At 40.0% G+C, this 24,067-nt stretch overlaps 1 protein-coding gene across 1 annotated transcript in view; it reads right to left on the bottom strand.

Moving 5' to 3' along the window:
* nrg3b (neuregulin 3b) overlaps positions 1–24,067 on the bottom strand; it is a 432,713-nt gene that overhangs the window by 43,528 nt on the left and 365,118 nt on the right. Inside the window, exons 5-6 of the mRNA XM_071391067.1 lie at positions 19,924–20,026; positions 442–568 (exon numbers count right to left, since the gene is read on the bottom strand). Coding sequence (XP_071247168.1) covers positions 442–568; positions 19,924–20,026 — 230 coding nt within the window. The remainder of the gene's footprint in view (positions 1–441; positions 569–19,923; positions 20,027–24,067) is intronic.

The following is a 24,067-nucleotide window of genomic DNA, read 5'->3' as shown; positions in this document are numbered from 1 at the left end:
GTAAGGTAGTAGTTGTGGAATTGTTAGGTTAGATTACTTGTTGGTTATTACTGCATTGTCAGAACTAGAAGCACAAGCATTTCGCTACACTCGCATTAACATCTGCTAACCATGTGTATGTGACTAATAAAATTTGATTTGATTTGATTTGATTTGAAATACTAATTGAGTGTAAACTTCTGACCCACTGGGAATGTGATGAAAGTAATAAAAGCTGAAATAAATCATTCTCTCTACTATTATTCTGATATTTCACATTCTTAAAATTAAGTGGTGATCCTAACTGACCTAAGACAGGGAATTTTTACTCTGATTAAATGTCAGGAAGTTTGAAAAACGGAGTTTAAAGGTTTTTGGCTAAGGTGTATGTAAACGTCCGACTTCAACTGTATATAAACGTCAAAGTAGAATACAATAAGAAAGGCTGGTTCTTTATCTCACCTTTTGAAGCTGCAGGCCGCACTGAGGCCTGGGGCAGGATTTAGACATCCGCACAGAGGAGTTGATTCCGCACTCCCTCAGGTTCCAGCTCTCAGAGAATTGCGTCTGTAGCTTTCCCCTGTGTCTCCTGCAGAGGGAGAGAGGCCATACCGAGTTTAATACAAAGCCCCACCTTCAGCTTTCATGATCCTCAGATAAAGTAGGCCTACTGTACAGTATATTGCTCTGGGTTAGAGCTTTGTGTCCCTGGCTCTTGTACACTGATTCACTGTCTTTGAGCTGCATTCACGTCTTACAGGTGCCTCGTCACTGCTTGATGAGATTCTGTTGTCCAGATAATCCAGCTCTTTGTACGCACAGTCACAGGGTGCAAATAAAATGTGTGTAATCATTTTTATTGAACTGTTAACACTGCTTTAAACGGCACCCCTTTTGCTACATTGTGAATGTTGTCAATAACTATGGTAATTTTCATCCTGTTCATTCCACCCATGACAAGGCTCAATTATTTTGCAGCCATGTTAAATCATTTGTAATCAAGCAGCCACTGGATTATAGTGGCAAACCCATCAATGTTCCAAAGCCAGTATTGGCCGTTATACTATTGTTACATTGTAATAATTGCAGAGAGCCAGGGTAGTGGCGAAGGAAAGGTGCTCGGAGTAGAGAGGAAGAAGCAGTATTTTCAAAGTGAAGGTTTAATCAAAGTGATGTTGCATAAAACTTCTGTTAGGCACACAGACATTTGTTTACACCGTGCTGTGAAATTTGAATGCTGATTGGTTAAAACCGCATTCCAGCCGGTGTCTATTCCACAAGTTACCTAAATCTATGACTTTAAAATGCCTATTTACTTTGTTCCATCTGACTGCTCAATCCACTCTCTCATCAGCCCAGCCAAGCAATTTATAAACTTGATCTCCACTATAAAAAGCATCTAGACATTATCTGACATTTCTTTTAGACTAACATTTTGTTTTCAAGAGCGGAGATTTGTATAAACCTTGCTCTCTGCCTCTCTCACATTTGCAACATTGTTTCAATATTCAAATTGTCCCAAATCTCCAGCTGTCCCATAGTAAATAACGTGTTGGAAGTTGGGCAGACAGAGTTTCTCAGCTCCGCCAGGCATAATTTTTATGGATGTATACAAATAAATGTCAATTGAAAAAAGGTAAAACGAAATGAAGTGCAGCTAGTTTTCAATTTTTCCAGTTTCAGTTTGAAGTGATTGTGTTAGCTGTGTTTATTGACTAGCTCCTGCTCTGAACAACAGCGCCTCATTAGCTCATTGTTATGGATGTATCCAAGTAAAGCCACTAGAAAACAGCCTAAACAAATGCAAGTGCAGCTACTTTGCTGTTATTCTGGTGGACGTGACTGTTAGCTGTAATTGGCTAGCTAGCAAGCAAAGGATAAGAACGTTGCCAGCCAGTATGGTAATTGAACATTTAGAACGAATGACTGGGTCGCGTCCATAGATACAGAACAAAAAGACTGAACGACTCTTGCAACCGAACCGATAGAACGAATGACCAGCCGGCTTGGGTAGCAACCCTAGATTTGTAACCCTAGACTATATCTTGTGGAAAGATGAATCAGTATGAATAAATTCCTCAAAAGAACGTTTTTAATGAAAATGTCAATCATTATCATCATTTGAATATGTTGGTATCCCATTGATAAGATCCAACCTCATGCAAATTTCAGCAATGCGACTTTATGATAACCTGGTAGACAGCTTAATTGAGGCCACGGGTGCCGCTAGCGGCACTCCTCCCACATTCCATTGAAAAGGCAGAGCGGCAAATTCAAAAAACAAAATTGAAATATTTAACTTTCACACATTAACAAGTCCAATACAGCATTTGAAAGATAAACATCTTGTCAATCCAGCCAACATGTCCGATTTTTTAAATGTTTTACAGAGAAAACACCACATATATTTATGTTAGGTCACCACCAAATAAAAAAAGACAGACAGACATTTTTCACAGCACAAGTAGGCTGCAGGTAGCATGCACAAGCCAACCTAACTAACCTAGAACCAACCTAAATAACCTAGAAAAAACTACCTCAGATGACAGTCCTATAACATGTTACACAATAAATCTATGTTTTGTTCCAAAAAATTGCATATTTTAGCTATAAATCAGTTTTACATTACTGCTACCATCATAGCTACAGTCAGAAATCGCACGGGAGTAGCCAGAGTAAATACAGACACCAACTACCTAATTACACATCATAAAACATTTCAGACAAATATATGGTGGATAGCTAATGAAAGACAAATATCTTGTGAATACAGACAATATTTCCGATTGTTGAAGTGTTTTACAGCGAAAACACCACATATATTTATGTTAGTTCACCACCAAATACAAAAGACAGACAGACAGTTTTTCACAGCAACGGTAGCATGCAAGTAGCTAACCTAACTAACCTAGAACCAACCTAGAACCAACCTAAATAACCTAGAAAAAACTCCCTCAGATGACAGTCCTATAACATGTTACACAATAAATCTATGTTTTGTTCGAAAAATTTGCATATTTTAGCTATAAATCAGTTTTACATTACTGCTACCATCATAGCCACCATCACAGCTACAGTCAGAAATCGCACGGCAGTAGCCAGAGAAAATACAGACACCAACGTCAACTACTAATTACACATCATAAAACATTTCAGAACAATATATGGTGGATAGCTAATGAAAGAATAAGATCTTGTGAACAGAGCCAATATTTCCGATTTTTGAAGTGTTTTACAGCGAAAACACAATATATCGTTATATTAGCTTACTACAATAGCTAGCACACAGCAGCATTGCTTCTAGTCAAACGGTAGCATAGCACAGTTCGACAGATATATATGAAAAAGCATCCCAAATTGGGTCCTTATCTTTGTGGATCTTCCATCAGAATGTTCTCCAAGGGGTCCTTTGTTCAGAACCGACTTTATTTGGATCCATAACGAACGATTTCCCTCAGAATTAGCAAGCACCATTAGCTAGCATTGCTAGCCTCTCGTTCTTGAACCAATTCTTGCGTCGCATCACGCATCACGTCTAAAGTCCAGAATAAATTTCAATAATATAATTAAACTATATTGAAAAAACATACTTTAAGATGATATTGTGACATGTATCAAAGAAAATCGAAGCCAGAGATCATATTCACCTTTAAAAAGGTTCTTCAATGAGCCGAGACATGCCCTTTTATAGACAAGCTCCTGAAGAGAGAGTTCGCTTTTGGAAATCTCACTTCCGGTTAGGAAATGGTCTGTAAAAGGAGTTCTGTTTCACTTAGAGAAATAATTCAAACGTTTTTAGAAACTAGAGACTGTTTTCTATCCAATAGTAATAATAATATGCATATTGTACGAGCAAGAATTGAGTACGAGGCCGTTTAAAAATCATACGATTTTCTCCAAAAGTGAAAACAGCACCCCCTTGTCCTCAACAGGTTAAGCAGCTTAACAGTAACACTGTGCTGGATAGGCTACCACTAAAATGCTGTTGTGCATGCTGTTCGGAAGAAAATCCCATGATGGGAGATTTTGGTGATAAAGTAGTGGCAGGTAGTGAGCGATGTGAATTGACAGAAAGAGACAGACACTGGTTTGAAACCTTTTTTGGTTTCCAACTGCACTTGTGTTAACAGCAGTTTACAAACTGCATTAAAAAAATATACAGGAAAAACTCAGATATAATGCATCAGAATTTACCTATGGTTATTGTTGAGGATGAGTACATCACTTTGATTAAACGTACATTTCAAAACACAAGAATGCTCTCTTTTGTCATATTTCTAAGTAGAGCATCAATGAACTGGAGCCCAAGGCTGCAGTTACACAACACAACTTGCACACAATTTTTGTTATAGTTGCAGGTTGCATGTGACATAATCTCAAGCAATTTTTCTGCTACATGAAGCAACTCAAACACAAATAGAATTCCACGCAAAAGCCAATCAAAGTGAAGCTGCTTCTGTCATATTGTTTGAGTATCCTAAACTAACCCCATGTCATCTACTGCAGTACACAGTGATTTCACAAATTATTTGTTTATCCAACCGTTTCGTTATTGTTACGCCCTGACCATAGAGAGCTGTTTTTTCTCTATGTTGGTTAGGTCGGGGTGTGATTAAGGGTGGGTTACCTAGGGGAATTGTATGTCTATGTTGGCCTGGTGTGGTTCCCAATCAGAGGCAGCTGTTTATCGTTGTCTCTGATTGGGGATCATATTTAGGTAGCCATTTCCCCATTGTGCTTTGTGGGATCTTGTCTATGTATAGTTGCCTGTGAGCATTATTATAGCTTCACGTTTCGTTTGTTTGCTTTATTGTTTTTCCCTTTGAGTTCTCTCTTCCTAATAAAAGGGATGGAAACATACCACGCTGCATCTTGGTCCAATCATTATGACGAACGTGACAGGTATGTTATAGGATTGATTTAGACAAAATGCTGGCTGCACAGTTTAGCTAGCTAGAAAAAACGAAATTGCCAACCAATGTTCCCTCTAATTTTTTTCAGGACTGAGCAAATTTCAGGCCTGCTGAGCGCAAACTTGAACATTGTGAAAATTCTGTGCAAATTCCAGTGCACGTTTACTGTGAAAACAGGCTGTACCTGCTTCTACAGTTTTAACAGTGGCTATATAGGCTACTGTGGCTATTCGATCATAATGAATGCCTACCATCAAAAACATTGGAGAAAATGCATCCCATAACATTTTAACACGGAAATAGCTGTTCTATCATTCAGTCTACAGTATCAGCCAATGTGTGGTGTTCACTTTGGCCTACATTCCATGAGACTATTGAAATAAAAAACCTGTTTATTAACCTGTTTTATCCACTTGTCCTTCAGACAAGGTGACTGAAAATGTTGTTGTGTTGTTTGATGCAAGAAACCACTTTACAAAATAAAATGCATTATTATTCTGATACCGTTATTACAGAGAATCAGATAAATGATGCTACCCTCTGCCTATTGGCTAAGCTTATTCAAGCATGTCTCAAAATACAACACTGCCCCTTTAAGACAAAAAAAAGCTCTTTACCTGGCTCCCTTTTCAAAGATGTTTAGAAACGTATAAGTTTTCTGCTCTTGTAGGAAGCATTCACTCCCCTATTACTTACTACAAATGATCTATAACTGGGCTAATAACTCACCAGCTAGCAAAGGATATGAACAAAATGTGCACATGTGGCAACTCTCGCTTTGATCTGGAAAGAAGCGCATCTACTCACGACTGCTCATGTCGTAAACACAGTCCAGTTCAAAGTAAATGGCACAGATCCATATTTGGCAATGGTCTATTTGCATATAGGCCTACTGCAATTCTGATTGTTTATGCTGCACCGATCTGTGTAGAGTATGGGCTGAGTAGTGCGTGTCAATGCAATAGAATCCTACTCCGATGCATTCTGCCTAGTCCATCTCTTGCATAGTTCGTTTTGGATCGGTATGTTGCATTGAAAGTGTCTAATATTGTGCTGATTCGATCACAATTTCCACAGTAAAGGGAAACGATGGTGTTAACCAACTATTTTCTGAGTGAAGATCACCTTGAGTCAAAATGCAAGCTGAGATCTACCGCTCAGATTTGTTTTTAACATGACTTAAAAATAATCTCTCTCTAGTCATAGTTTTAAACGTTTTTAAATCTCACAGTATCAACTTTGCTGTAGCTTTCTTTTATGCCAGCTACTTTACTCCAGACATGGTAATTTAACTTATTAAAAATAAAAAACTGAAATATTGCATGTACATAAGTATTCAGACCCTTTACTCAGTACTTTGTTTTGACTGGAGGCTTTGGCAGTGATTACAGCCTCCAGTCTTCTTGGGTATGACGCTACAAGCTTGGCACACCTGTATTTGGGGGGGTTTCTCCCATTCTTCTCTGCAGATCCTCTCAAGCTCTGTCAAGTTGGATGGGGAGTGTTGCTGCACAGCTATTTCCAGGTCTCTACAGCGATGTTTGATCAGGTTTAAGTCCGAGCTCTGGCTGGCCCACTCAAGGACATTCAGAGACTTGTCCTGAAGCCACTCCTGCATTGTCTTGGCTGTGTGCTTAGGCTATTCCATGCGAGAAATTGCCAAGAAACTGAAGATCTCGTACAACGCTGTGTACTACTCCCTTCACAGAGCAGCGCAAACTGGCTCTAACCAGAATATAAAGAGCTGTGGGAGGCCCCGGTGCACAACTGAGTAAGAGGACAAGTACATTCGAGTGTCTAGTTTGAGAAACAGATGCCTCACAAGTCCTCAACAGGCAGCTTCATTAAATAGTACCCGCAAAACACCCGTCTCAACGTCAACAGTGAGGAGGCAACTCCGGGATGCTGGCCTTCTGGCTTGGTTTTTGCTCTGACATGCGTTGTCAACTGTGGGACCTTATATAGACAGGTGTGTACCTTTCCAAATCATGTCCAATCAATTGCATTTACCATAGGTTGACTCCAATCAAGTTGTAGAAACATCTCCAGGATGATCAATAGAAACAGGATGCACCTGAGCTCAATTTCGAGTCTCATAGCAAGGGGTCTGCATACTTATGTAAATAAGGTATTTATGTTTTATGTTTTTTATACATTTGCAAAAATGTTGTTGCTTTGTCATTATGGGGTATTGTGTGTAGACTGATGAGGAAAACAATGAATTTAATTCAATTTTAGAATGAGGCTGCAACGTAACAACATGTGGAAAAAGTCAAGGGGTCTGAATACTTTCCAAATGCACTATATATATATATATATATATATATATATATATATATACAGTGGGGAGAACAAGTATTTGATACACTGCCGATTTTGCAGGTTTTCCTACTTACAAAGCATGTAGAGGTCTGTCATTTTTATCATAGGTACACTTCAACTGTGAGAGACGGAATCTAAAACAAAAATCCAGAAAATCACATTGTATGATTTTTAAGTAATTAATTTGCATTTTATTGCATGACATAAGTATTTGATCACCTACCAACCAGTAAGAATTCCGGCTCTCACAGACCTGTTAGTTTTTCTTTAAGAAGCCCTCCTGTTCTCCACTCATTACCTGTATTAACTGCACCTGTTTGAACTCGTTACCTGTATAAAAGACACCTGTCCACACACTCAATCAAACAGACTCCAACCTCTCCACAATGGCCAAGACCAGAGAGCTGTGTAAGGACATCAGGGATAAATTGTAGACCTGTACAAGGCTGGGATGGGCTACAGGACAATAGCCAAGCAGCTTGGTGAGAAGGCAACAACTGTTGGCACAATTATTAGAAAATGGAAGAAGTTCAAGATGACGGTCAATCACCCTCGGTCTGGGGCTCCATGCAAGATCTCACCTCGTGGGGCATCAATGATCATGAGGAATGTGAGGGATCAGCCCAGAACTACACGGCAGGACCTGGTCAATGACCTGAAGAGAGCTGGGACCACAGTCTCAAAGAAAACCATTAGTAACACACTACGCCGTCATGGATTAAAATCCTGCAGCGCACGCAAGGTCCCCCTGCTCAAGCCAGCGCATGTCCAGGCCCGTCTGAAGTTTGCCAATGACCATCTGGATGATCCAGAGGAGGAATGGGAGAAGGTCATGTGGTCTGATGAGACAAAAATAGAGCTTTTTGCTCTAAACTCCACTCGCCGTGTTTGGAGGAATAGAAGGATGAGTACAACCCCAAGAACACCATCCCAACCGTGAAGCATGGAGGTGGAAACATCATTCTTTGGGGATGCTTTTCTGCAAAGGGGACAGGACGACTGCACCGTATTGAGGGGAGGATGTATGGGGCCATGTATCGCGAGATCTTGACCAACAACCTCCTTCCCTCAGTAAGAGCATTGAAGATGGGTCGTGGCTGGGTCTTCCAGCATGACAACGACCCGAAACACACAGCCAGGGCAACTAAGGAGTGGCTCCGTAAGAAGCATCTCAAGGTCCTGGAGTGGCCTAGCCAGTCTCCAGACCTGAACCCAATAGAAAATCTTTGGAGGGAGCCGAAAGTCCGTATTGCCCAGCGACAGCCCCGAAACCTGAAGGATCTGGAGAAGGTCTGTATGGAGGAGTGGGCCAAAATCCCTGCTGCAGTGTGTGCAAACCTGGTCAAGAACTACAGGAAACGTATGATCTCTGTAATTGCAAACTAAGGTTTCTGTACCAAATATTCAGTTCTGCTTTTCTGATGTATCAAATACTTATGTCATGCAATAAAATGCAAATTAATTACTTAAAAATCATACAATGTGATTTTCTGGATTTTTGTTTTAGATTCCGTCTCTCACAGTTGAAGTGTACCTATGATAAAAATTACAGACCTCTACATGCTTTGTAAGTAGGAAAACCTGCAAAATTGTCAGTGTATCAAATACTTGTTCTCCCCACTGTATATATACATACACACACTCCACTCCGGACTCTGACATTGCTAGTCCTAATATTTACATTTTTCTTAATTCCATTATTTTACTTTTTAGATTTGTGTGTATTGTTTTGTATTGCTAGATATTACTGCACTGTTGGAGCTAGGAACACAAGCATTCGCTACACCCACAATAACATTTGCTAAATATGTGTATGCAACCAATACAATTTCATGTGATTTGATTGTTTCCTCTCTGTCTTGGTCTTCGCCTGTGTCCACATACTCCCTTGCATTTTGTGAACTTCATTCTGACGTTGCAGTACATGGTTATGAAATGCTGTTCATAGTATGCTGTCTTTCCCAAAAGTATGTGGCAGTGTCCACACTCTTTCATGGGCCAGGTCCTGGGTTTGAGATCGTCTGCCTTTCGATTTGACATGATAGCTACAGATTTTTTTTCTTCAGCCAATCGTCAAAAAAGAGTATGTGAGGCAGATATATTTTATGTAGAATTACCGATACCGACTTTGAGCGAATAATTGCAGATCTGTGCAACTAGAGCCAAAGATGGTGGATGAATGAAGACGTTTTACACAGGCCTTTCACAATTGAAACTAGATGGTAACTTTACAACTAAAGTTGTGGGGCTTGCATTAGTTCTTTAAAAGTATTTTTGTGGTAATGGAAAGAAAAAGTTTGACTTTACAATATAAAGCAAAGGAGTTACAAATAGTCAAAGTTAAATTTAGTAAAATAATTGGTCTCATTACTTTGATAGATTACTATATTCGTAATTCTTCTTTATTGTGTATCCCTTTTGGGAAATTTGTCTTGAATCTCAACAAACCACAGTACAGCATAGTTATAATTAAAGTGGGTGGTGGTCAGTAAATGTGTTGTTGTCAGGAGTTGTGTGGTTGTGGTCACTAGCTGTGGTCAGCAGTTGTGTACTTGTGGTCAGTAGTTGTGTGCAGTAGCTGTGGTCAATAGTTGTGGCCAATAGTTATGTGGTCAGTAGTTGAATGTTTGTGGTCACTAACTATGGTCAGTAATGAATCTTCTAGCTTCTGACATGACTTAATGCAAAAGACAGCAGTTGATGAGTTACTTAAACAGCTCTATCTATTGATTGGTTGAATCTATTCCTAATATTTTCAGTTTTGAAAAGCAGAGAAGTAGAGGAAGATTTCATACGCTCCAAGTTTTTGTCTGACTTGTTGGGGGAGTTGTCAAAACGGCAGTCGTTTGGAAAAAGTTGGGGGGAAATGTGTTAATGTATTATTGCAGTTACTGAAACAGCTGTATCGTTATACACGTAGCAGATAGTTCCGCAAACAGAATTGAATAGCAGAGAAGTAGACGAAGATGTCATACCCTCTCACTGTTTGTCTAACTTGTTGGGGAAGTGGTAAAAATGTCTGCTTTTTATAAAAAGTTACAGAGTGTTGTTAATGCGGTTACGAAAACAGTTGAAACTTTTATCCGAATAATACATTTTGTTCCACGGTTAGATTTGAAAAGCAGAAAAGTAGAGGAAGATTTCATATGCTCTAACTTTTTGTATAAGTTGTTAACAAAGTGTTCAAAGTAGCTGATTTGTGTCAAAAGTTGCATTGTTGCAGTTACAGTGAATGGAACGTTGGAAGTGATGACCTCACAATGGGCAGATTTAGAATGTTGAGGGGAAAAAAAGGACAAGTAAAATAACTTTAATAGTATAAAAGGTATCAAAAAGTTACACAGTTGTCCTGGCCAGTCTGCACGTTTAAAAGTTTGATCGGCGTTTCTAGCTTAAATGCTGTAAGACGAGTACCGTGCTTAATAATAATAAAAAGTCAGAAGTATGTTGAAGATTTAAGTCAGGGCTTTTGCTTTGCCAAGCCCCACAACAAGAAGTACGTCAAAGATGTACAATGGGGACTTTTGCTTTGCAAGCCCCACTAAAAATAGTCACAGTTCCAGTAGATACCAATGTGATAGCAGCTGGGTCTACTTTTAAATGAACCAGAAAAAAAGGAGCCAGGGAAATGTCTCATGTCCTCTTTCGTCTCTGCTGGAGCTACCATATTGAGTCATTGGGAGTGACACACTAGTTCACAGAAGAGCCATTATATTGACCAGATACTCTAGTGGCCACTCTAACAATTATAATAAATGTCTTCAAAAATGGAAGGCAGTCAGGAGGAGGCAAGATGAGGTGGGACCATTCTAGCCAATGAGAGGGCAGATACGAGTGTAAACAACAGGCACAACCGTTTCCACTAGTTACCACAGCCACAAAGTCAAAATTGGCTATATCGTAATAAATAAATAAAATGAAAGTTAGGGTTAGGTGTAAGTTTAGCAGTGTGGTTAATGTTATGGTTAGGTTTAATATCACATTTTAAGAAGAAAAACTGTAGAAAAAGGTGAGGTGTATGTCTTTGTGGCTGTGGTAACTAGTGACGACCAGGCACAACTTTGAAATAAAGTGTTTTTTCAAAGAATTGCCGGGATGTCGATGGGACAGGAAGTGTATTTTAAAGAAACACCAGCACAAACTCATCAGCCAATCAAATGCATGGGAATAGAATTATAATAAATGTCTTCAAAAATGGAAGGTAGTCGGGAGGAGGCAAGATGAGGTGGGACCATCTGGCTTTAAATAATGCCTCCAATTTAAATGATGGCACTTTAATAATGTTTACATATCTTACATTACTCATATTATATGTACAGTTGATGTCGGATGTTTACATACACCTAAGCCAAATACCTTTAAACTCAGTTTTTCACAATTCCTGACATTTAATCCGGGTAAAAATTCCCTGTCTTAGGTCAGTTAGGATCACCACTTTATTTTAAGAATGTGAAATGTCAGAATAATAGTTGAGAGTGATTTATTTCAGCTTTTATTTCTTTCATCACATTCCCAGTGGGTCAGAAGTTTACATACAGTCAATTAGTATTTGGTAGCATTGCCTTTAAATTGTTTAACTTGGGTCAAAGATTTTGGGTAGCCTTCCACAAGCTTCCCACAATAAGTTGAGTGAATTTTGGCCCATTCCTACTGACAGAGCTGGTGTAACTGAGTCAGGTTTATAGGCCTCCTTGTTCGCACATGCTTTTTCAGTTCTGCCCACAAATTTTCTATAGGATTGAGATCAGGGCTTTGTGATGGCCACTCCAATACCTTGACTTTGTTGTCCTTAAACCATTTTGCCACAACTTTGGAAGTATGCTTGGGGTCATTGTCCATTTGGAAGACCCATTTGCGACCAAACTTTAACTTCCTGACTGCTGTCTTGAGATGTTGCTTCAATATATACACATAATTTTTCTACCTCGTGATGCCATCTATTTTGTGAAGTGCACCAGTCCCTCTTGCAGCAAAGCACCCCCACAACATGATGCTGCCACCCCCGTGCTTCACGGTTGGGATGGTGTTCTTCGGTTTGCAAGCCTCCCCCTTTTTCCTCCAAACATAACTATGGTCATTATGGCCAAACAGCTCTATTTTTGTTCAGACCAGAGGACATTTCTCCAAAAAGTACGATCATTGTCCCCATGTGCAGTTGCAAACCGCCAAACTTTTATGGCGGTTTTTGAGCAGTGGCTTCTTCCTTGCTGAGCAGTCTTTCAGATTATGTTGATATAGGACTCATTTTACTGTGGATATAGATACTTTTGTACCTGTTTCCTCCAGCATCTTCACAAGGAGATGGAAGCACAATGTATATATTTATGCAGGTTTTTAAAAAGTTTATGTTGTGGGATGGATTTGCACTTTTTGCACCAAAGTACGTGCATCTCTAGGAGCGGTATGATGGCTGCGTGGTCCCATGGTTTTTATACTTGCGTACTATTGTTTGTACAGATGAACGTGGTACCTTCAGGCATTTAGAAATTGCTCCCAAGTATGAACCAGACTTGATCATAACATGATCATGTTACAGTGCTTTCGGAAAGTATTCAGACCCCTTGACTTTTTCCACATTTTGTAACAGCCTTATTCTAAAATGGATTTAATATATTTTTTACACACAATACCCCATATAATGACTAAGTGAAAACAGGTTTTTAGACATTTTTTGCAAATTTATAAATAGAAAAAAAAAGAAATACGTTATTTACATAAGCATTCAGATTCTTTGCTATGAGACTCGAAATTGAGCTCAGGTGCATCCTGTTTCCATTGATCATCTTTGAGATGTTTCTACAACTTGATTGTAGTCCACCTCTGGTAAATTCAATTGATTGGACATGATTTGGAAAGGCACACACCTGTCTATATAAGGTCCAACAGTTGACAGTGCATGTTAGAGCAAAAACCAACCCATGAGATCGAAGGAATTGTCCGTAGACCTCCAAGACAGGATCGTGTCGAGGCACACATCTGGGGAACCAAAACATTTCAGAAGCATTGAAGGTACCCAAGAACACAGTGTGGTCCTCTTGAGACAAGATGGCTATACAAGATCAAACACAGTATGGCAGTGAAATAATAAAACAAAAACATAAAAAGAAGAACATTTATCTCATCATTCCAGTTACATCATAGGGGTTATTCATATGGGCACAGAGGACATCAAACATATTTTTACTTTATTTTTAAAGCTGTCCAGAGAGGACGTTGTTTTTATATACAGAGGCAACTCATTCCATTCTTAGGCTCCAGTATACAAGAAAGTACCTTTCCCAGCATTACTCCTGAACCTGTATAAGCACACATCAGCAACACCTGATCTGGTGCTGTGATTGTGTGCATCCCTAACACGAGGCAAGTAATCACTTAAATATCTGGGCGCAGGACCATAAATACTCCTGTAAACAAAACCTAGTCTAATCTGGGACACCCTAGCCTCAACAGGCAGCCAATTTAGTTCCTGAAAGCAGCTCCTACCTATGTGAGTACGTGGACTCATCTTCAAAACTACCCTGATCAACTTATTCTGGGCTATCTGGAGCTTCCCCTTAAGTTTAGATAAGCCCCCAAATTAGGAACTACTAGCATAGTCAAAATGGCATTGAATGAGGGCAGTAGCTAGCACTTTCATGGAGTCCTTATCAAGCAGCTTGGACTTTCTTGCCAAAAACTTAATCCTGGCATTAACCTTCCCTAGCACCTTATTGGCCATGCTCACACCTCCCAAGCTACCATCAAGGATACATCCCAAGTAGCTAACAGAGGTTTTAGTAGTCAACACATCACACCCTAACTCCACTCTGATTTCAGACAACCTACACAATTTAGGTCTGGATCCAAAAATAATTGTGCAGAGATAGCTTATTATCTCCAAGCCATTTGCTAATGTTAGTAAGCTCTGTGCTAAGTATGCTCTCCAACATAGTTTTACTTTTGTGAGACACCAGAAGTGTAGAGTCATCCGCATAAAGAAAAAAAACGGCAAGAACAAGCATCTTTCATATCATTAATATACAATAAAAACAGCAGAGGCCCAAGCACGCTCCCCTGCGGAACGCCACAACTCATTGGTTTTGCCTCAGACAGTGAACCATTAACCTCTGCTACTTGCTCCCTTCCTGATAAATAGGACTTTACCCAGCCTGGAAGGATACTGCTTAACCCCAGTGCCTCCAGTTTGGAGATTAGGAGACAGTGGTTAACTGTATCAAAGGCCTTCTGTAGGTCAAGCAGTACCATTCCACACAGATTACCCTCATCAATCTCTTTCCTGATGAAGTCAGTCAAGTAAAGTAGACATGAATCAGTGGAGTGTGTTTTTCTAAAACCCGACTGAAAATCATACATTAGACCCTTTGTTAACATATTCATACATTTGCTCATGTACAGTTCTCTCCAGGATCTTTGATGTGGATAGATACTGTGGATGTGTGCATTTCCCAATCATGTCCAATCAATTGAATTTACCACAGGTGGACTCCAATCAAGTTGTAGAAACATCTCAAGGATGATGATTGGAAACAGGATGCACATGAGCTCAATTTTGAGTCTCATAGCAAACGCACAAACGCTTATGTAAAAAAGGTATTTCGGTTTAGTTTTTTTATACATTTGCAAAAATGTCTAAACCTGTTTGTGCTTTGTGTAGATTGATTTAAAAAAATTTAAATACATTTTAGAATAAGGTTGTAACGTAACAAAAGCGAAGTGGTCTGAATACTTTCCGAATGCACCCTATATGAAAGAAAGGCTGATTAGACATGTATCTGAACTATTCCAACAACAGCAGCTACAGAAGCTGTCCTCCAGTGACTGCACTGGAAAAGGCATTCCTCCAGCAAGATGCAAGGAGCTATCCGTAAATTTAAAGGTCTACTTTTACAACTTGTCACTTTGTGGTAACTAATGTTCAATATTTGAATCCTGTTAATTTGCATAGCCAGCAGTAAGGGATCTACAATTTTTTATTTATTTTACCCCCTTTTTCTCCCCAATTTCATGGTATCCAATTGTTAGTAGTTACTGTCTTGTCTCATTGCTACAACTCCCGTACGGGCTCGGGAGAGACGAAGGTCGAGAGCCATGCATCCTCTGAAACACAACCCAACCCGCACTGCTTCTTAACACAGCACGCATCCAACCCAGAAGCCAGCCACACCAATGTGTCGGAGGAAACACCTAGTGACCTGGTCAGCACGATGAGAAGTATATCCCTACCGGCCAAACCCTCCCTAACCCAGATGATGCATCGCCCCATGGTCCTCCCGGTCGCAGCCGGCTGCGACAGAGCCTGGGCTCGAACCCAGAGTCTCTGGTGGCACAGCTAGCACTGCGATGCAGTGCCTTAGACCACTGAGCCACCCGGGAGGCTCGGATCTACACATTAATGCTGGTGAGTAGGACATATGTAAGCCGCAAGAAAAGTGAGGACAAATTTGTATTTGTTTTATGACTTGGAATTTGACAAAATAATGTTTTTTGGAGAATAAGTCCAACTAAGCAATCAGGGTAGGTTGTTGTATGATGGTTATCTTAGCATTCTCAAATATGTTACATGAAATAGTGGTGCGAAGATCATGCATGAACTTAATTTCATGTTTTTTCTTTGTCAAGTCTTAGGAAGAACAGTCCGCACAAATGTCTGCTGGTCATTCAGCTGAGATTAAGGTACACAGGTGGAGAGGGGAGCATGGCAGAGTTTGAAGGTTAGTAGTGCTATAAAGACATGGACTGACTAACATACAGTGCCTTCAGAAAGTATTCATACCTCTTCACTTATTTACACATTTTGGTGTGTTACAGCCTGGATTCAAAATGGACTCACAATACCCCATAATGACAAAGTGAAAACTTATATATTTTTTTCAAATGTGTTGAAAATAAAATACAGAAATATCAAATTTAAATAAGTATTCACGCCCATGAGTCAATACATGTTAGAATCACCTTTGGCAGCGATTACAGTTGGGTAAGTCTCCAAGAGATTTGCACACCTTGATTGTACAATATTTGCACATTATTCTTTAAAACATTCTTCAAGCTCTGTCAAGTTGGTTGTTGATCATTGCTAGACAGCCATTGTCAAGTCTTGCCATATATTTTAAAAACCTGTTCTCGCTTTGTCTTTATGGGGCATTGTGTGTAATAATGGCGACGGATGGGATGGCTGCCGTTTTACGGGCTCCTAACCAACTCTGCTATTTTAGTTTTTTCGCATTGTAACTTATTATGTACATAAAGTTGCTGCTACCGTCTCATATGACCGAAAAGAGCTTCTGGACATCAAACCAGCAATTACACACCTTGAACTGGATGAAGATTTTTTCTTTAATGAGTCCGATGTGAAGGATATACTGCTTTCCGGAGAACAGGTCTAAATCCCCACCATTCGCATGAAGAAAAGACAGAGATACCGAGGGAGAATGTCGGGATGCCTTGTTAGGATTTGTAGGTGAGTGAGTAAATCGCCATTACCATTGGTTCTATTGGCCAACGTGCAATCAGAGACTATCCTACCAACGGGACATTGAAAACTGTAATATCTTATGTTTCACTGAGTCGTGGCTGAACGAAGACACAGATAATATAGAGCTGGCTGGTTTTTCTGTGTATCGCCAGGACAGAGTAGCTACAGTACGTCTGGTTTGCAGCTAGACTGCAAACTCTCCTTCCAGACTCATATCAAACATCTCCAATCCAAAATCAAATCTAGAGTCGGCTTTCTATTTCGCAACAAAGCCTCCTTCACTCACGCCGCCAAACTTACCCTAGTAAAACTGACTATCCTACCGATCCTCGACTTCGGCGATGTCATCTACAAAATAGCTTCCAATACTCTACTCAGCAAACTGGATGCAGTTTATCACAGTGCCATCCGATTTGTTACTAAAGCACCTTATACGACCCACCACTGCGACCTGTATGCCCTAGTCGGCTGGCCCTCGCTACATGTTCGTCGTCAGACCCACTGGCTCCAGGTCATCTACAAGGCTATGCTAGGTAAAGTGCCGCCTTATCTCAGTTCACTGGTCACGATGGCTACACCCACCCGTAGCACGCGCTCCAGCAGGTGTATCTCACTGATCATCCCTAAAGCCAAAACCTAATTTGGACGCCTTTCCTTCCAGTTCTCTGCTGCCTGCGACTGGAACGAATTGCAAAAATCTCTGAAGTTGGAGACTTATCTCCCTCAACAACTTTAAACATCTGCTATCCGAGCAGCTAACCGATCGCTGCAGCTGTACATAGTCCATCGGTATATAGCCCACCCAATTTACCTACCTCACCCCCCATACTGCTTTTATTTATTTACTTTTCTGCTCTTTTGCACACCAGCATCTCTACTTGCACATGATCATCTGATGATTTATCACTCCAGTGTTAATCTGCTAAATTGTAATTATTCGATTTATTGCCTACCTCCTCATGCCTTTTGCACACATTGTATATAGATTCTCTTTTTTTCTACCATGTTATTGACTTGTTTATTGTTTACTCCATGTGTAACTCTGTGTTGTTGTCTGTTCACACTGCTATGCTTTATCTTGGCCAGGTCGCAGTTGCAAATGAGAACTTGTTCTCAACTAGCCTACCTGGTTAAATAAAGGTGAAATAAAATAAAAAATAAATAAATAAGACGAGGGGCGGGGATGTGTGTCTTGTCAATAACTGCTGGTGCGCGATGTCAAAGAAGTCTCGAGGTATCCTTTGCCTGAGGTAGAGTACCTAACATCAACACCATTATCCCAGAAACACTAGACCCACTCCAATTTGCATACCGCCCCAACAGATCCACAGATAATGCAATCTTTATTCCACGCCACACTGCCCTTTCCCACCTGGACAAAAGGAACACCTATGTGAGAATGCTATTCATTGACTACAGCTCAGCATTGATCACCATAGTGCTCTAACAGCTCATCGCTAAGGACCCTAGACCTAATCACCTCCCTCTGCAACTGGATTCTGGACTTCCTGATGGGCCAAGCCCCAAGTGTTAAGAGTAGGTAACAACACATCCGCCACGCTGATCCTCAATAGGGGGCACCTCAGGGGTGCATGCTTAGTCTCCTCCTGTACTCCCTGTTCACCCACGGCTGTATGGCCAAGCACGACTCCAACACCAAGTTTGCTGATGACAAAATAGTGGTAGGACTGGTCACCGATACCACCCCTACCTTGTCACAACACAACTGATTGGTTCAAACCCATTAAGAAGGAAAGAAATTCCACAAATTACGTTTTAACAAGGAACACCTGTTAATTGAAATGCATTCCAGGTGACTACCTCATGAAGCTGGTTGAGAGAGTGCCAAGAGTGTGCAAAGCTGTTGTTTTATTTGTTTAACACCTTTTTGGTTCCTACATGATTCCATATGTGTTATCTCTATATGTGTTATCTGGGGTGGCAGGTAGCCTAGTGGTTAGAGTGTTGGACTAGTAACCAAAAGGTTGCAAGATCGAATCCCTGAGCTGACAAGGTAAAAATCAGCTCTGGCCCTGAGCTAAGGCAGTTAACCCACTGTTCCTAGGCTGTCATTGAAAATAAGAATTTGTTCTTAACTGACTTGCCTAGTTAAATAAAGATGTGTTAAAGTGTTGTTCCCACCGGTTGGTGGAGAAACCAGCTTATGATTGTTCATAGATTAAACACCTAAGTTCTTCCGACTGGCATGGAAGTGGGTAGAGCCTTCAGAGGTGTGCTAGGGTATTTGGTGCAATGTAATTAAATGAGAGATCGGATGAATGGTAGCCTATCCTAACCTGTTGTAGGCCTATATATTTCGTGAGTATGACGTCAGAAAAGGGAAATGCAATAAATAATAGGAAATAGATGCAAAGACAAAATAAATAGATCTTCACTCTTCTCACTAATGGCAAATGACTGAATATTGTTTTTATATTTAGCTACCTGTTTTTTGTTGTTATGAATAAGTGTCATAATTTATTTTTCATATGCATAAGCCACCTTTGCCTTCTTGCAATGAAAATACTTAAACCACTAGAAATTGTATACATGCATGTTCTAAAGCAGTGTTTCCCAACCCTGGTCCTCGAATACCCCGAACAGTACACATTTTTATTTTAACTGAACAAGCACAACTGATTTAACTAATCATCAATCCCTCAATGAGTTGAATGAGGTGTGTTTGTCAAGGGCTACAACAAAACTGTGCACTGTTGAGGGTACTCAAGGACCAGGTTTGGGAAACACTGGTCTAAAGGAGGAGGATAAGCACATTCTCAATTCAAGTTCCGTTTTTTTAAATGTCCACTTTTGCGTGAACTGGAGCACGCATTTTTTGTGCGTACGCAAAATGTACAAATGAGGTCCCAGGGCTGCACCTCTACCTTCCTATGCTAATGCAGACCGCTGCTCCCCGGACTAAGGCACTGAATCTCAGTGCTTGAGGCGTCACTTCAGACACCCTGGTTCAAATCCAGGCTGTATCACAACCAGTTGTGATTGGAAGTCCCATAGGGCGGCGCACAATTGGCCCAGCGTCGTTCTGGTTTGGCCGGTGTAGGCCGTCATTGTAAATAAGAATGTGTTCTTAACTGACTTGCCTAGTTAAATAAAGGTTAAATAAATAAAATAAAAGGCTGGCTCATGCTTTTGTATCTTACAGTTTAGGTCCAATGATGATACAATTGTCCCTCTGTTTGGTGGCATCCTTAGCTATCTGGCGTGACAATCACTCACTTGTTGCGGCAATAGAGAGCCATGCACGCCACTCCGAGAAAACTGATTCCTGAGGCGATGCTGCAGATGGACATCACCTGTCTCTGGTAAGTCTCACGGCTCTCTGTGGGAGACAAAGGCAAAACATATGATGTTAAAGCCACATTCTGTATATTCATGTAGAGTACCATGAAATGGAGTAACACACACAATAGTAATTGTAGGTATTGTGGCTCTCTGTAGAGACACACTCGATATGTATGTAGAGTACCATCAGAGTGAGCCACCAAACAAAAATGATAAATCCTCGATAATAACACACGCAATAGTAATGGTCGGTCTCGTGACACAGACAAGAAGCATTTTAAAGCCACACTGTAAGATGTGCATAACCTGCCTTCAGAAAGTATTCATACTCCTTGACTTATTCCACATTTTGTTGTTTTACAGCCTTAATCCAAAATGAATAAAAAGTCTTGTTTTTCTCACACATCTACATACAATACCCATAATAACAAAGTGAAAACATGTATTTAGAAGTGTTTGCAATTTTTATGAAAATGAAATACAGAAATATCACATTTTTAAGTATTACTCCCTCTGTGTCAATATGTGTTAGAATGGACTCCCGAGTGGCGCAGTGGTCTAAGACACTGCTTCTCAGTGCAAAAGGCAGTACTTGGTTCAAATCTAGGCTGCATCCCAGCTGGCTGTGATTGGGAGTCCCACAGGCTGGTGCACAATTGGCCCAGTGTTGTCTGGGGTAGGCCTGGGGCTGCCATTGTAAAAATAATAACTGACTTGCCTAGTGAAATAAAAATAATCACCTTTAGCAGTGATTACAGCTGTGAATCTTTCTGTGTTCGTCTCTAAGTTCTTTGCACACCTGGGTTGTACAGTATTTGCACATTATTCCTTAAAGAAATCTTCAAGCTCTGTCAAGTTTGTTGTTTATCATTGCTAGACAACCATTTTCATGTCTTGCCATAGATTTTCAACTGTAACTAGACCACTCAAGAACATTCAACGTTGTCTTGGTAAGCAACTCCAGTATATATTTGACCTTGTGGTTATTGCCCTGCTGAAAGGTGAATTTGTCTCCCAGTGCCTTTTGGAAAGCAGACTGAACCTGGTTTTCCTCTAGGATTGCATCTAAAAAAAAACTCCCTAGTCCTTGCTTGCCAAAGACGAGCATACCTATAACATGAGGCAGCCACCACCATGCTTGAAAATATGAAGAGTGGTACTCAGTGAAGTGTTGTGTTAGAGTTTCCCCAAACATAATGCTTTTTATACAGGACATAAAGTTAATTTCTTTGCCACATTTTTGTAGTTTTACTTTAGTGCCTTATTGCAAACAGGATGTATGTTTTGGATAATTTTTTATTCTGTACAGGCTTTCTTCTTTTCACTCTGTCATTTAGGTTCTTATTGTGGAGTAACTACAATGTTGATCCATCCTCAGTTTTCTCCTGTCACAGCCATTAAACTCTGTAACTGTTTTAAAGTCACCATTGGCCTCCTGGTGAAATCCCTGAGTTAGGAAGGATGCCTGTTTCTTTGTAGTGACTATGTGTATTGATACACCATCCAAGTGTAATAAAATAACTTCACCATGCTCAAAGGGATATTCAATGTCTTTTACCAATCTGCCAAAAGGTGCCCTTCTTTGCGAGGCCTTGGAAAACCTTCCTGGTCTTTGTGGTTGAATCTGTGCTAGAAATGTACTGCTCGATTGAGGGACCATACAGATAATTGTATGTGTGGGGTACAGAGAAGGTAGTCATTCAAAAATCATCTTAAACACTATTATTGCACACAGAGTGAGTCCATGAAACTTATTTTGTGACTTGTTAAACCAATGTTTACTCCTGAACTTATTTAGGCTTGCCATAAGAAGGGGTTGAACACTTATTGTATCAAGACATTTCAGCTTTTTGTTTATAATTCACTTGTAAAAAAATTCAGAAAACATAATTCCACTTTGACATTATGTGGTATTGTGTGTAGACCAGTGACAAATCTACATTTAAATACATTTTTAATTCAGATTGTAACACAACAAAATGTTGCCAAGTCATGGGGTATAAATACTTACTGAAGGCAGCGTCTCACTGGCCACAGATGTCAATTCAACGTCTATTCCACGTTGGTTCATCGTAATTTCATTGAAATGACGTAGAAACAACGTTGATTCAACCAGTGTGGGATAATATCAAAGATGTGCCTCTAACAAAAAAAATGGAGTAAAATATAAATGCAACCCTAAATACTACTGAACCAAAGTGATTTGCCATCTGCTTTGGGGCTCTACATCCAACAGGAGGGAGGACACTCACAAATATGTGGAGCAACTCACAAATGTGAGTCAACTCGCAAATGCAACGCATGCCACAAATGGAAGACGCAGTTCACAAATGTGAGATGCAGTTCACATATGTAATCTGTGAAGTCACAAATGTTGTCATATTCACAAAAACATTTTTGACCACTGTTGTGTTTGCAAAGTAAGAAAGATCTTTGCAAAATATGCTGTGTAAACCAGAAACCTATCTTGCATTTATTTGCTCATCATCATCTGTTTTTGTTGATGATGACTCTTTTGCTTGGGATCATGACATAGAGTATGTTTGTGAAACTACATGGGGATATTTACTGACTGTGATTTTTATTTGAATGTTGCATTTTGTATTTGTTCATCTCTTTTGTTTGTGACTCGCTACTTATATATTTTCAAAATGTTGACAGTTATTTCTGTGGAGATGTTCAAGTTTTCCAGAATTCAGTCACGCTCACATTTGGAGAGATATGCTTCTCTGCCTCCACAAAACGTGCATAAAAGTGCATGTAGCCTACTCGGAATGGTTCGGGATGGTTGAATATTTTCTTGATGGTTTCAACAAGTTTGTCGACCTCTGGGAAATTATTTTGCCAGATATGAATTGCCAAATGCAATGAATTTGGCAACAAGTCCTGCAGAATCATTGTATACTTTGACCATTTAGCTTGCATTGTCTGACACACAACCAGCTTGCTTTTTAAATCAATCTCAATGTTTTGTTAATATGTTTTAGCACTTTCCGACACTTGTCAATACACTGTATCAGTCAGAACAGAACAACTTTTACTTCTTCACCCAGCTCTCGTTTGCAAGACAAACAAAATATGAAGAACACTTCTCTCTTATCAGTGGATTCGTCTGTTGTTATGGAGATGCTATTTTTTGACAAGCTTTTTATATTTCTTGATTTCAGATGGTCTATTGCACATTTTCTTATGTTGCAGGTTTTGCAGAATATATTTTTGTAATCTGCAACAAGTGTCCCAGCAGTGTATTGAAGCACTTTTTCCCCAAGCGCTATTCAGATCTTGGATTTCCTTTTTTTTTTTACTTCCATGGTTGGATTTCTCGACTCCACTTTAACTGCCCCATTTGTACAAGTTCCGATGACCAGATATTGAGTCAGTTGGAGAGGATCAGCTTGAGCAAAGTGAGGTGTAGAGTCACTGATCTACAAATAGTTGTCCTTGCCAAATAATCGACATTTTGCGATCAAGATTCACAAAGCTACGCCTCCCGTTTGCCAAAATACATGAGCACAACCAGACATTGACTGATTGGAGACACCTTGTATTAACTACAGAACATTTCCTAGGATGTTCTATTTGCAGCAACACCAGCCGTATAATGCTGGAAATACTGGTAAAAGCACAGTGCCTCATTTAATTACGCAAAACGCATGGCTTTGTCTATTGACATCTGGCATGTGAATGAAATTAAATGAAAATGAACTTGAAAATAATATATAGGTTATTCTACTTACTTTGGAACAGGGTTTATGCCATGTAATGTGTGGCTGCCTAGTGCTACGTGTCCATATTACAACATCCTCAGTCTCAGCAGGACTTGTTTCAATCTGAGGCTGTCCTCATATGGACACTGTATAGGACCATAAAGTGTTGTTTGGCAATCATCTCTGATTGCCAAAGGGTGATAGAGTTTGGCCACAAGTGAGAGTAGTAGTGAAATTAGGACTAAATAAATCCATTGTACGGATGATTTCAAAGCCATGCTTATTCACACAAACAGACACAGACAGATGGACATACACAAATCCTTACCATGTGATACACACATAGACAAAGAAACACGCAAACGCGCACA

Source organism: Salvelinus alpinus, chromosome 3 (assembly GCF_045679555.1).
Source record: "Salvelinus alpinus chromosome 3, SLU_Salpinus.1, whole genome shotgun sequence".
NCBI classification, from domain to species: domain Eukaryota; kingdom Metazoa; phylum Chordata; class Actinopteri; order Salmoniformes; family Salmonidae; genus Salvelinus; species Salvelinus alpinus.
The sequence above is the reverse complement of the archived record's forward strand: the minus strand, read 5'-3'. Positions and strand labels throughout refer to the sequence as shown.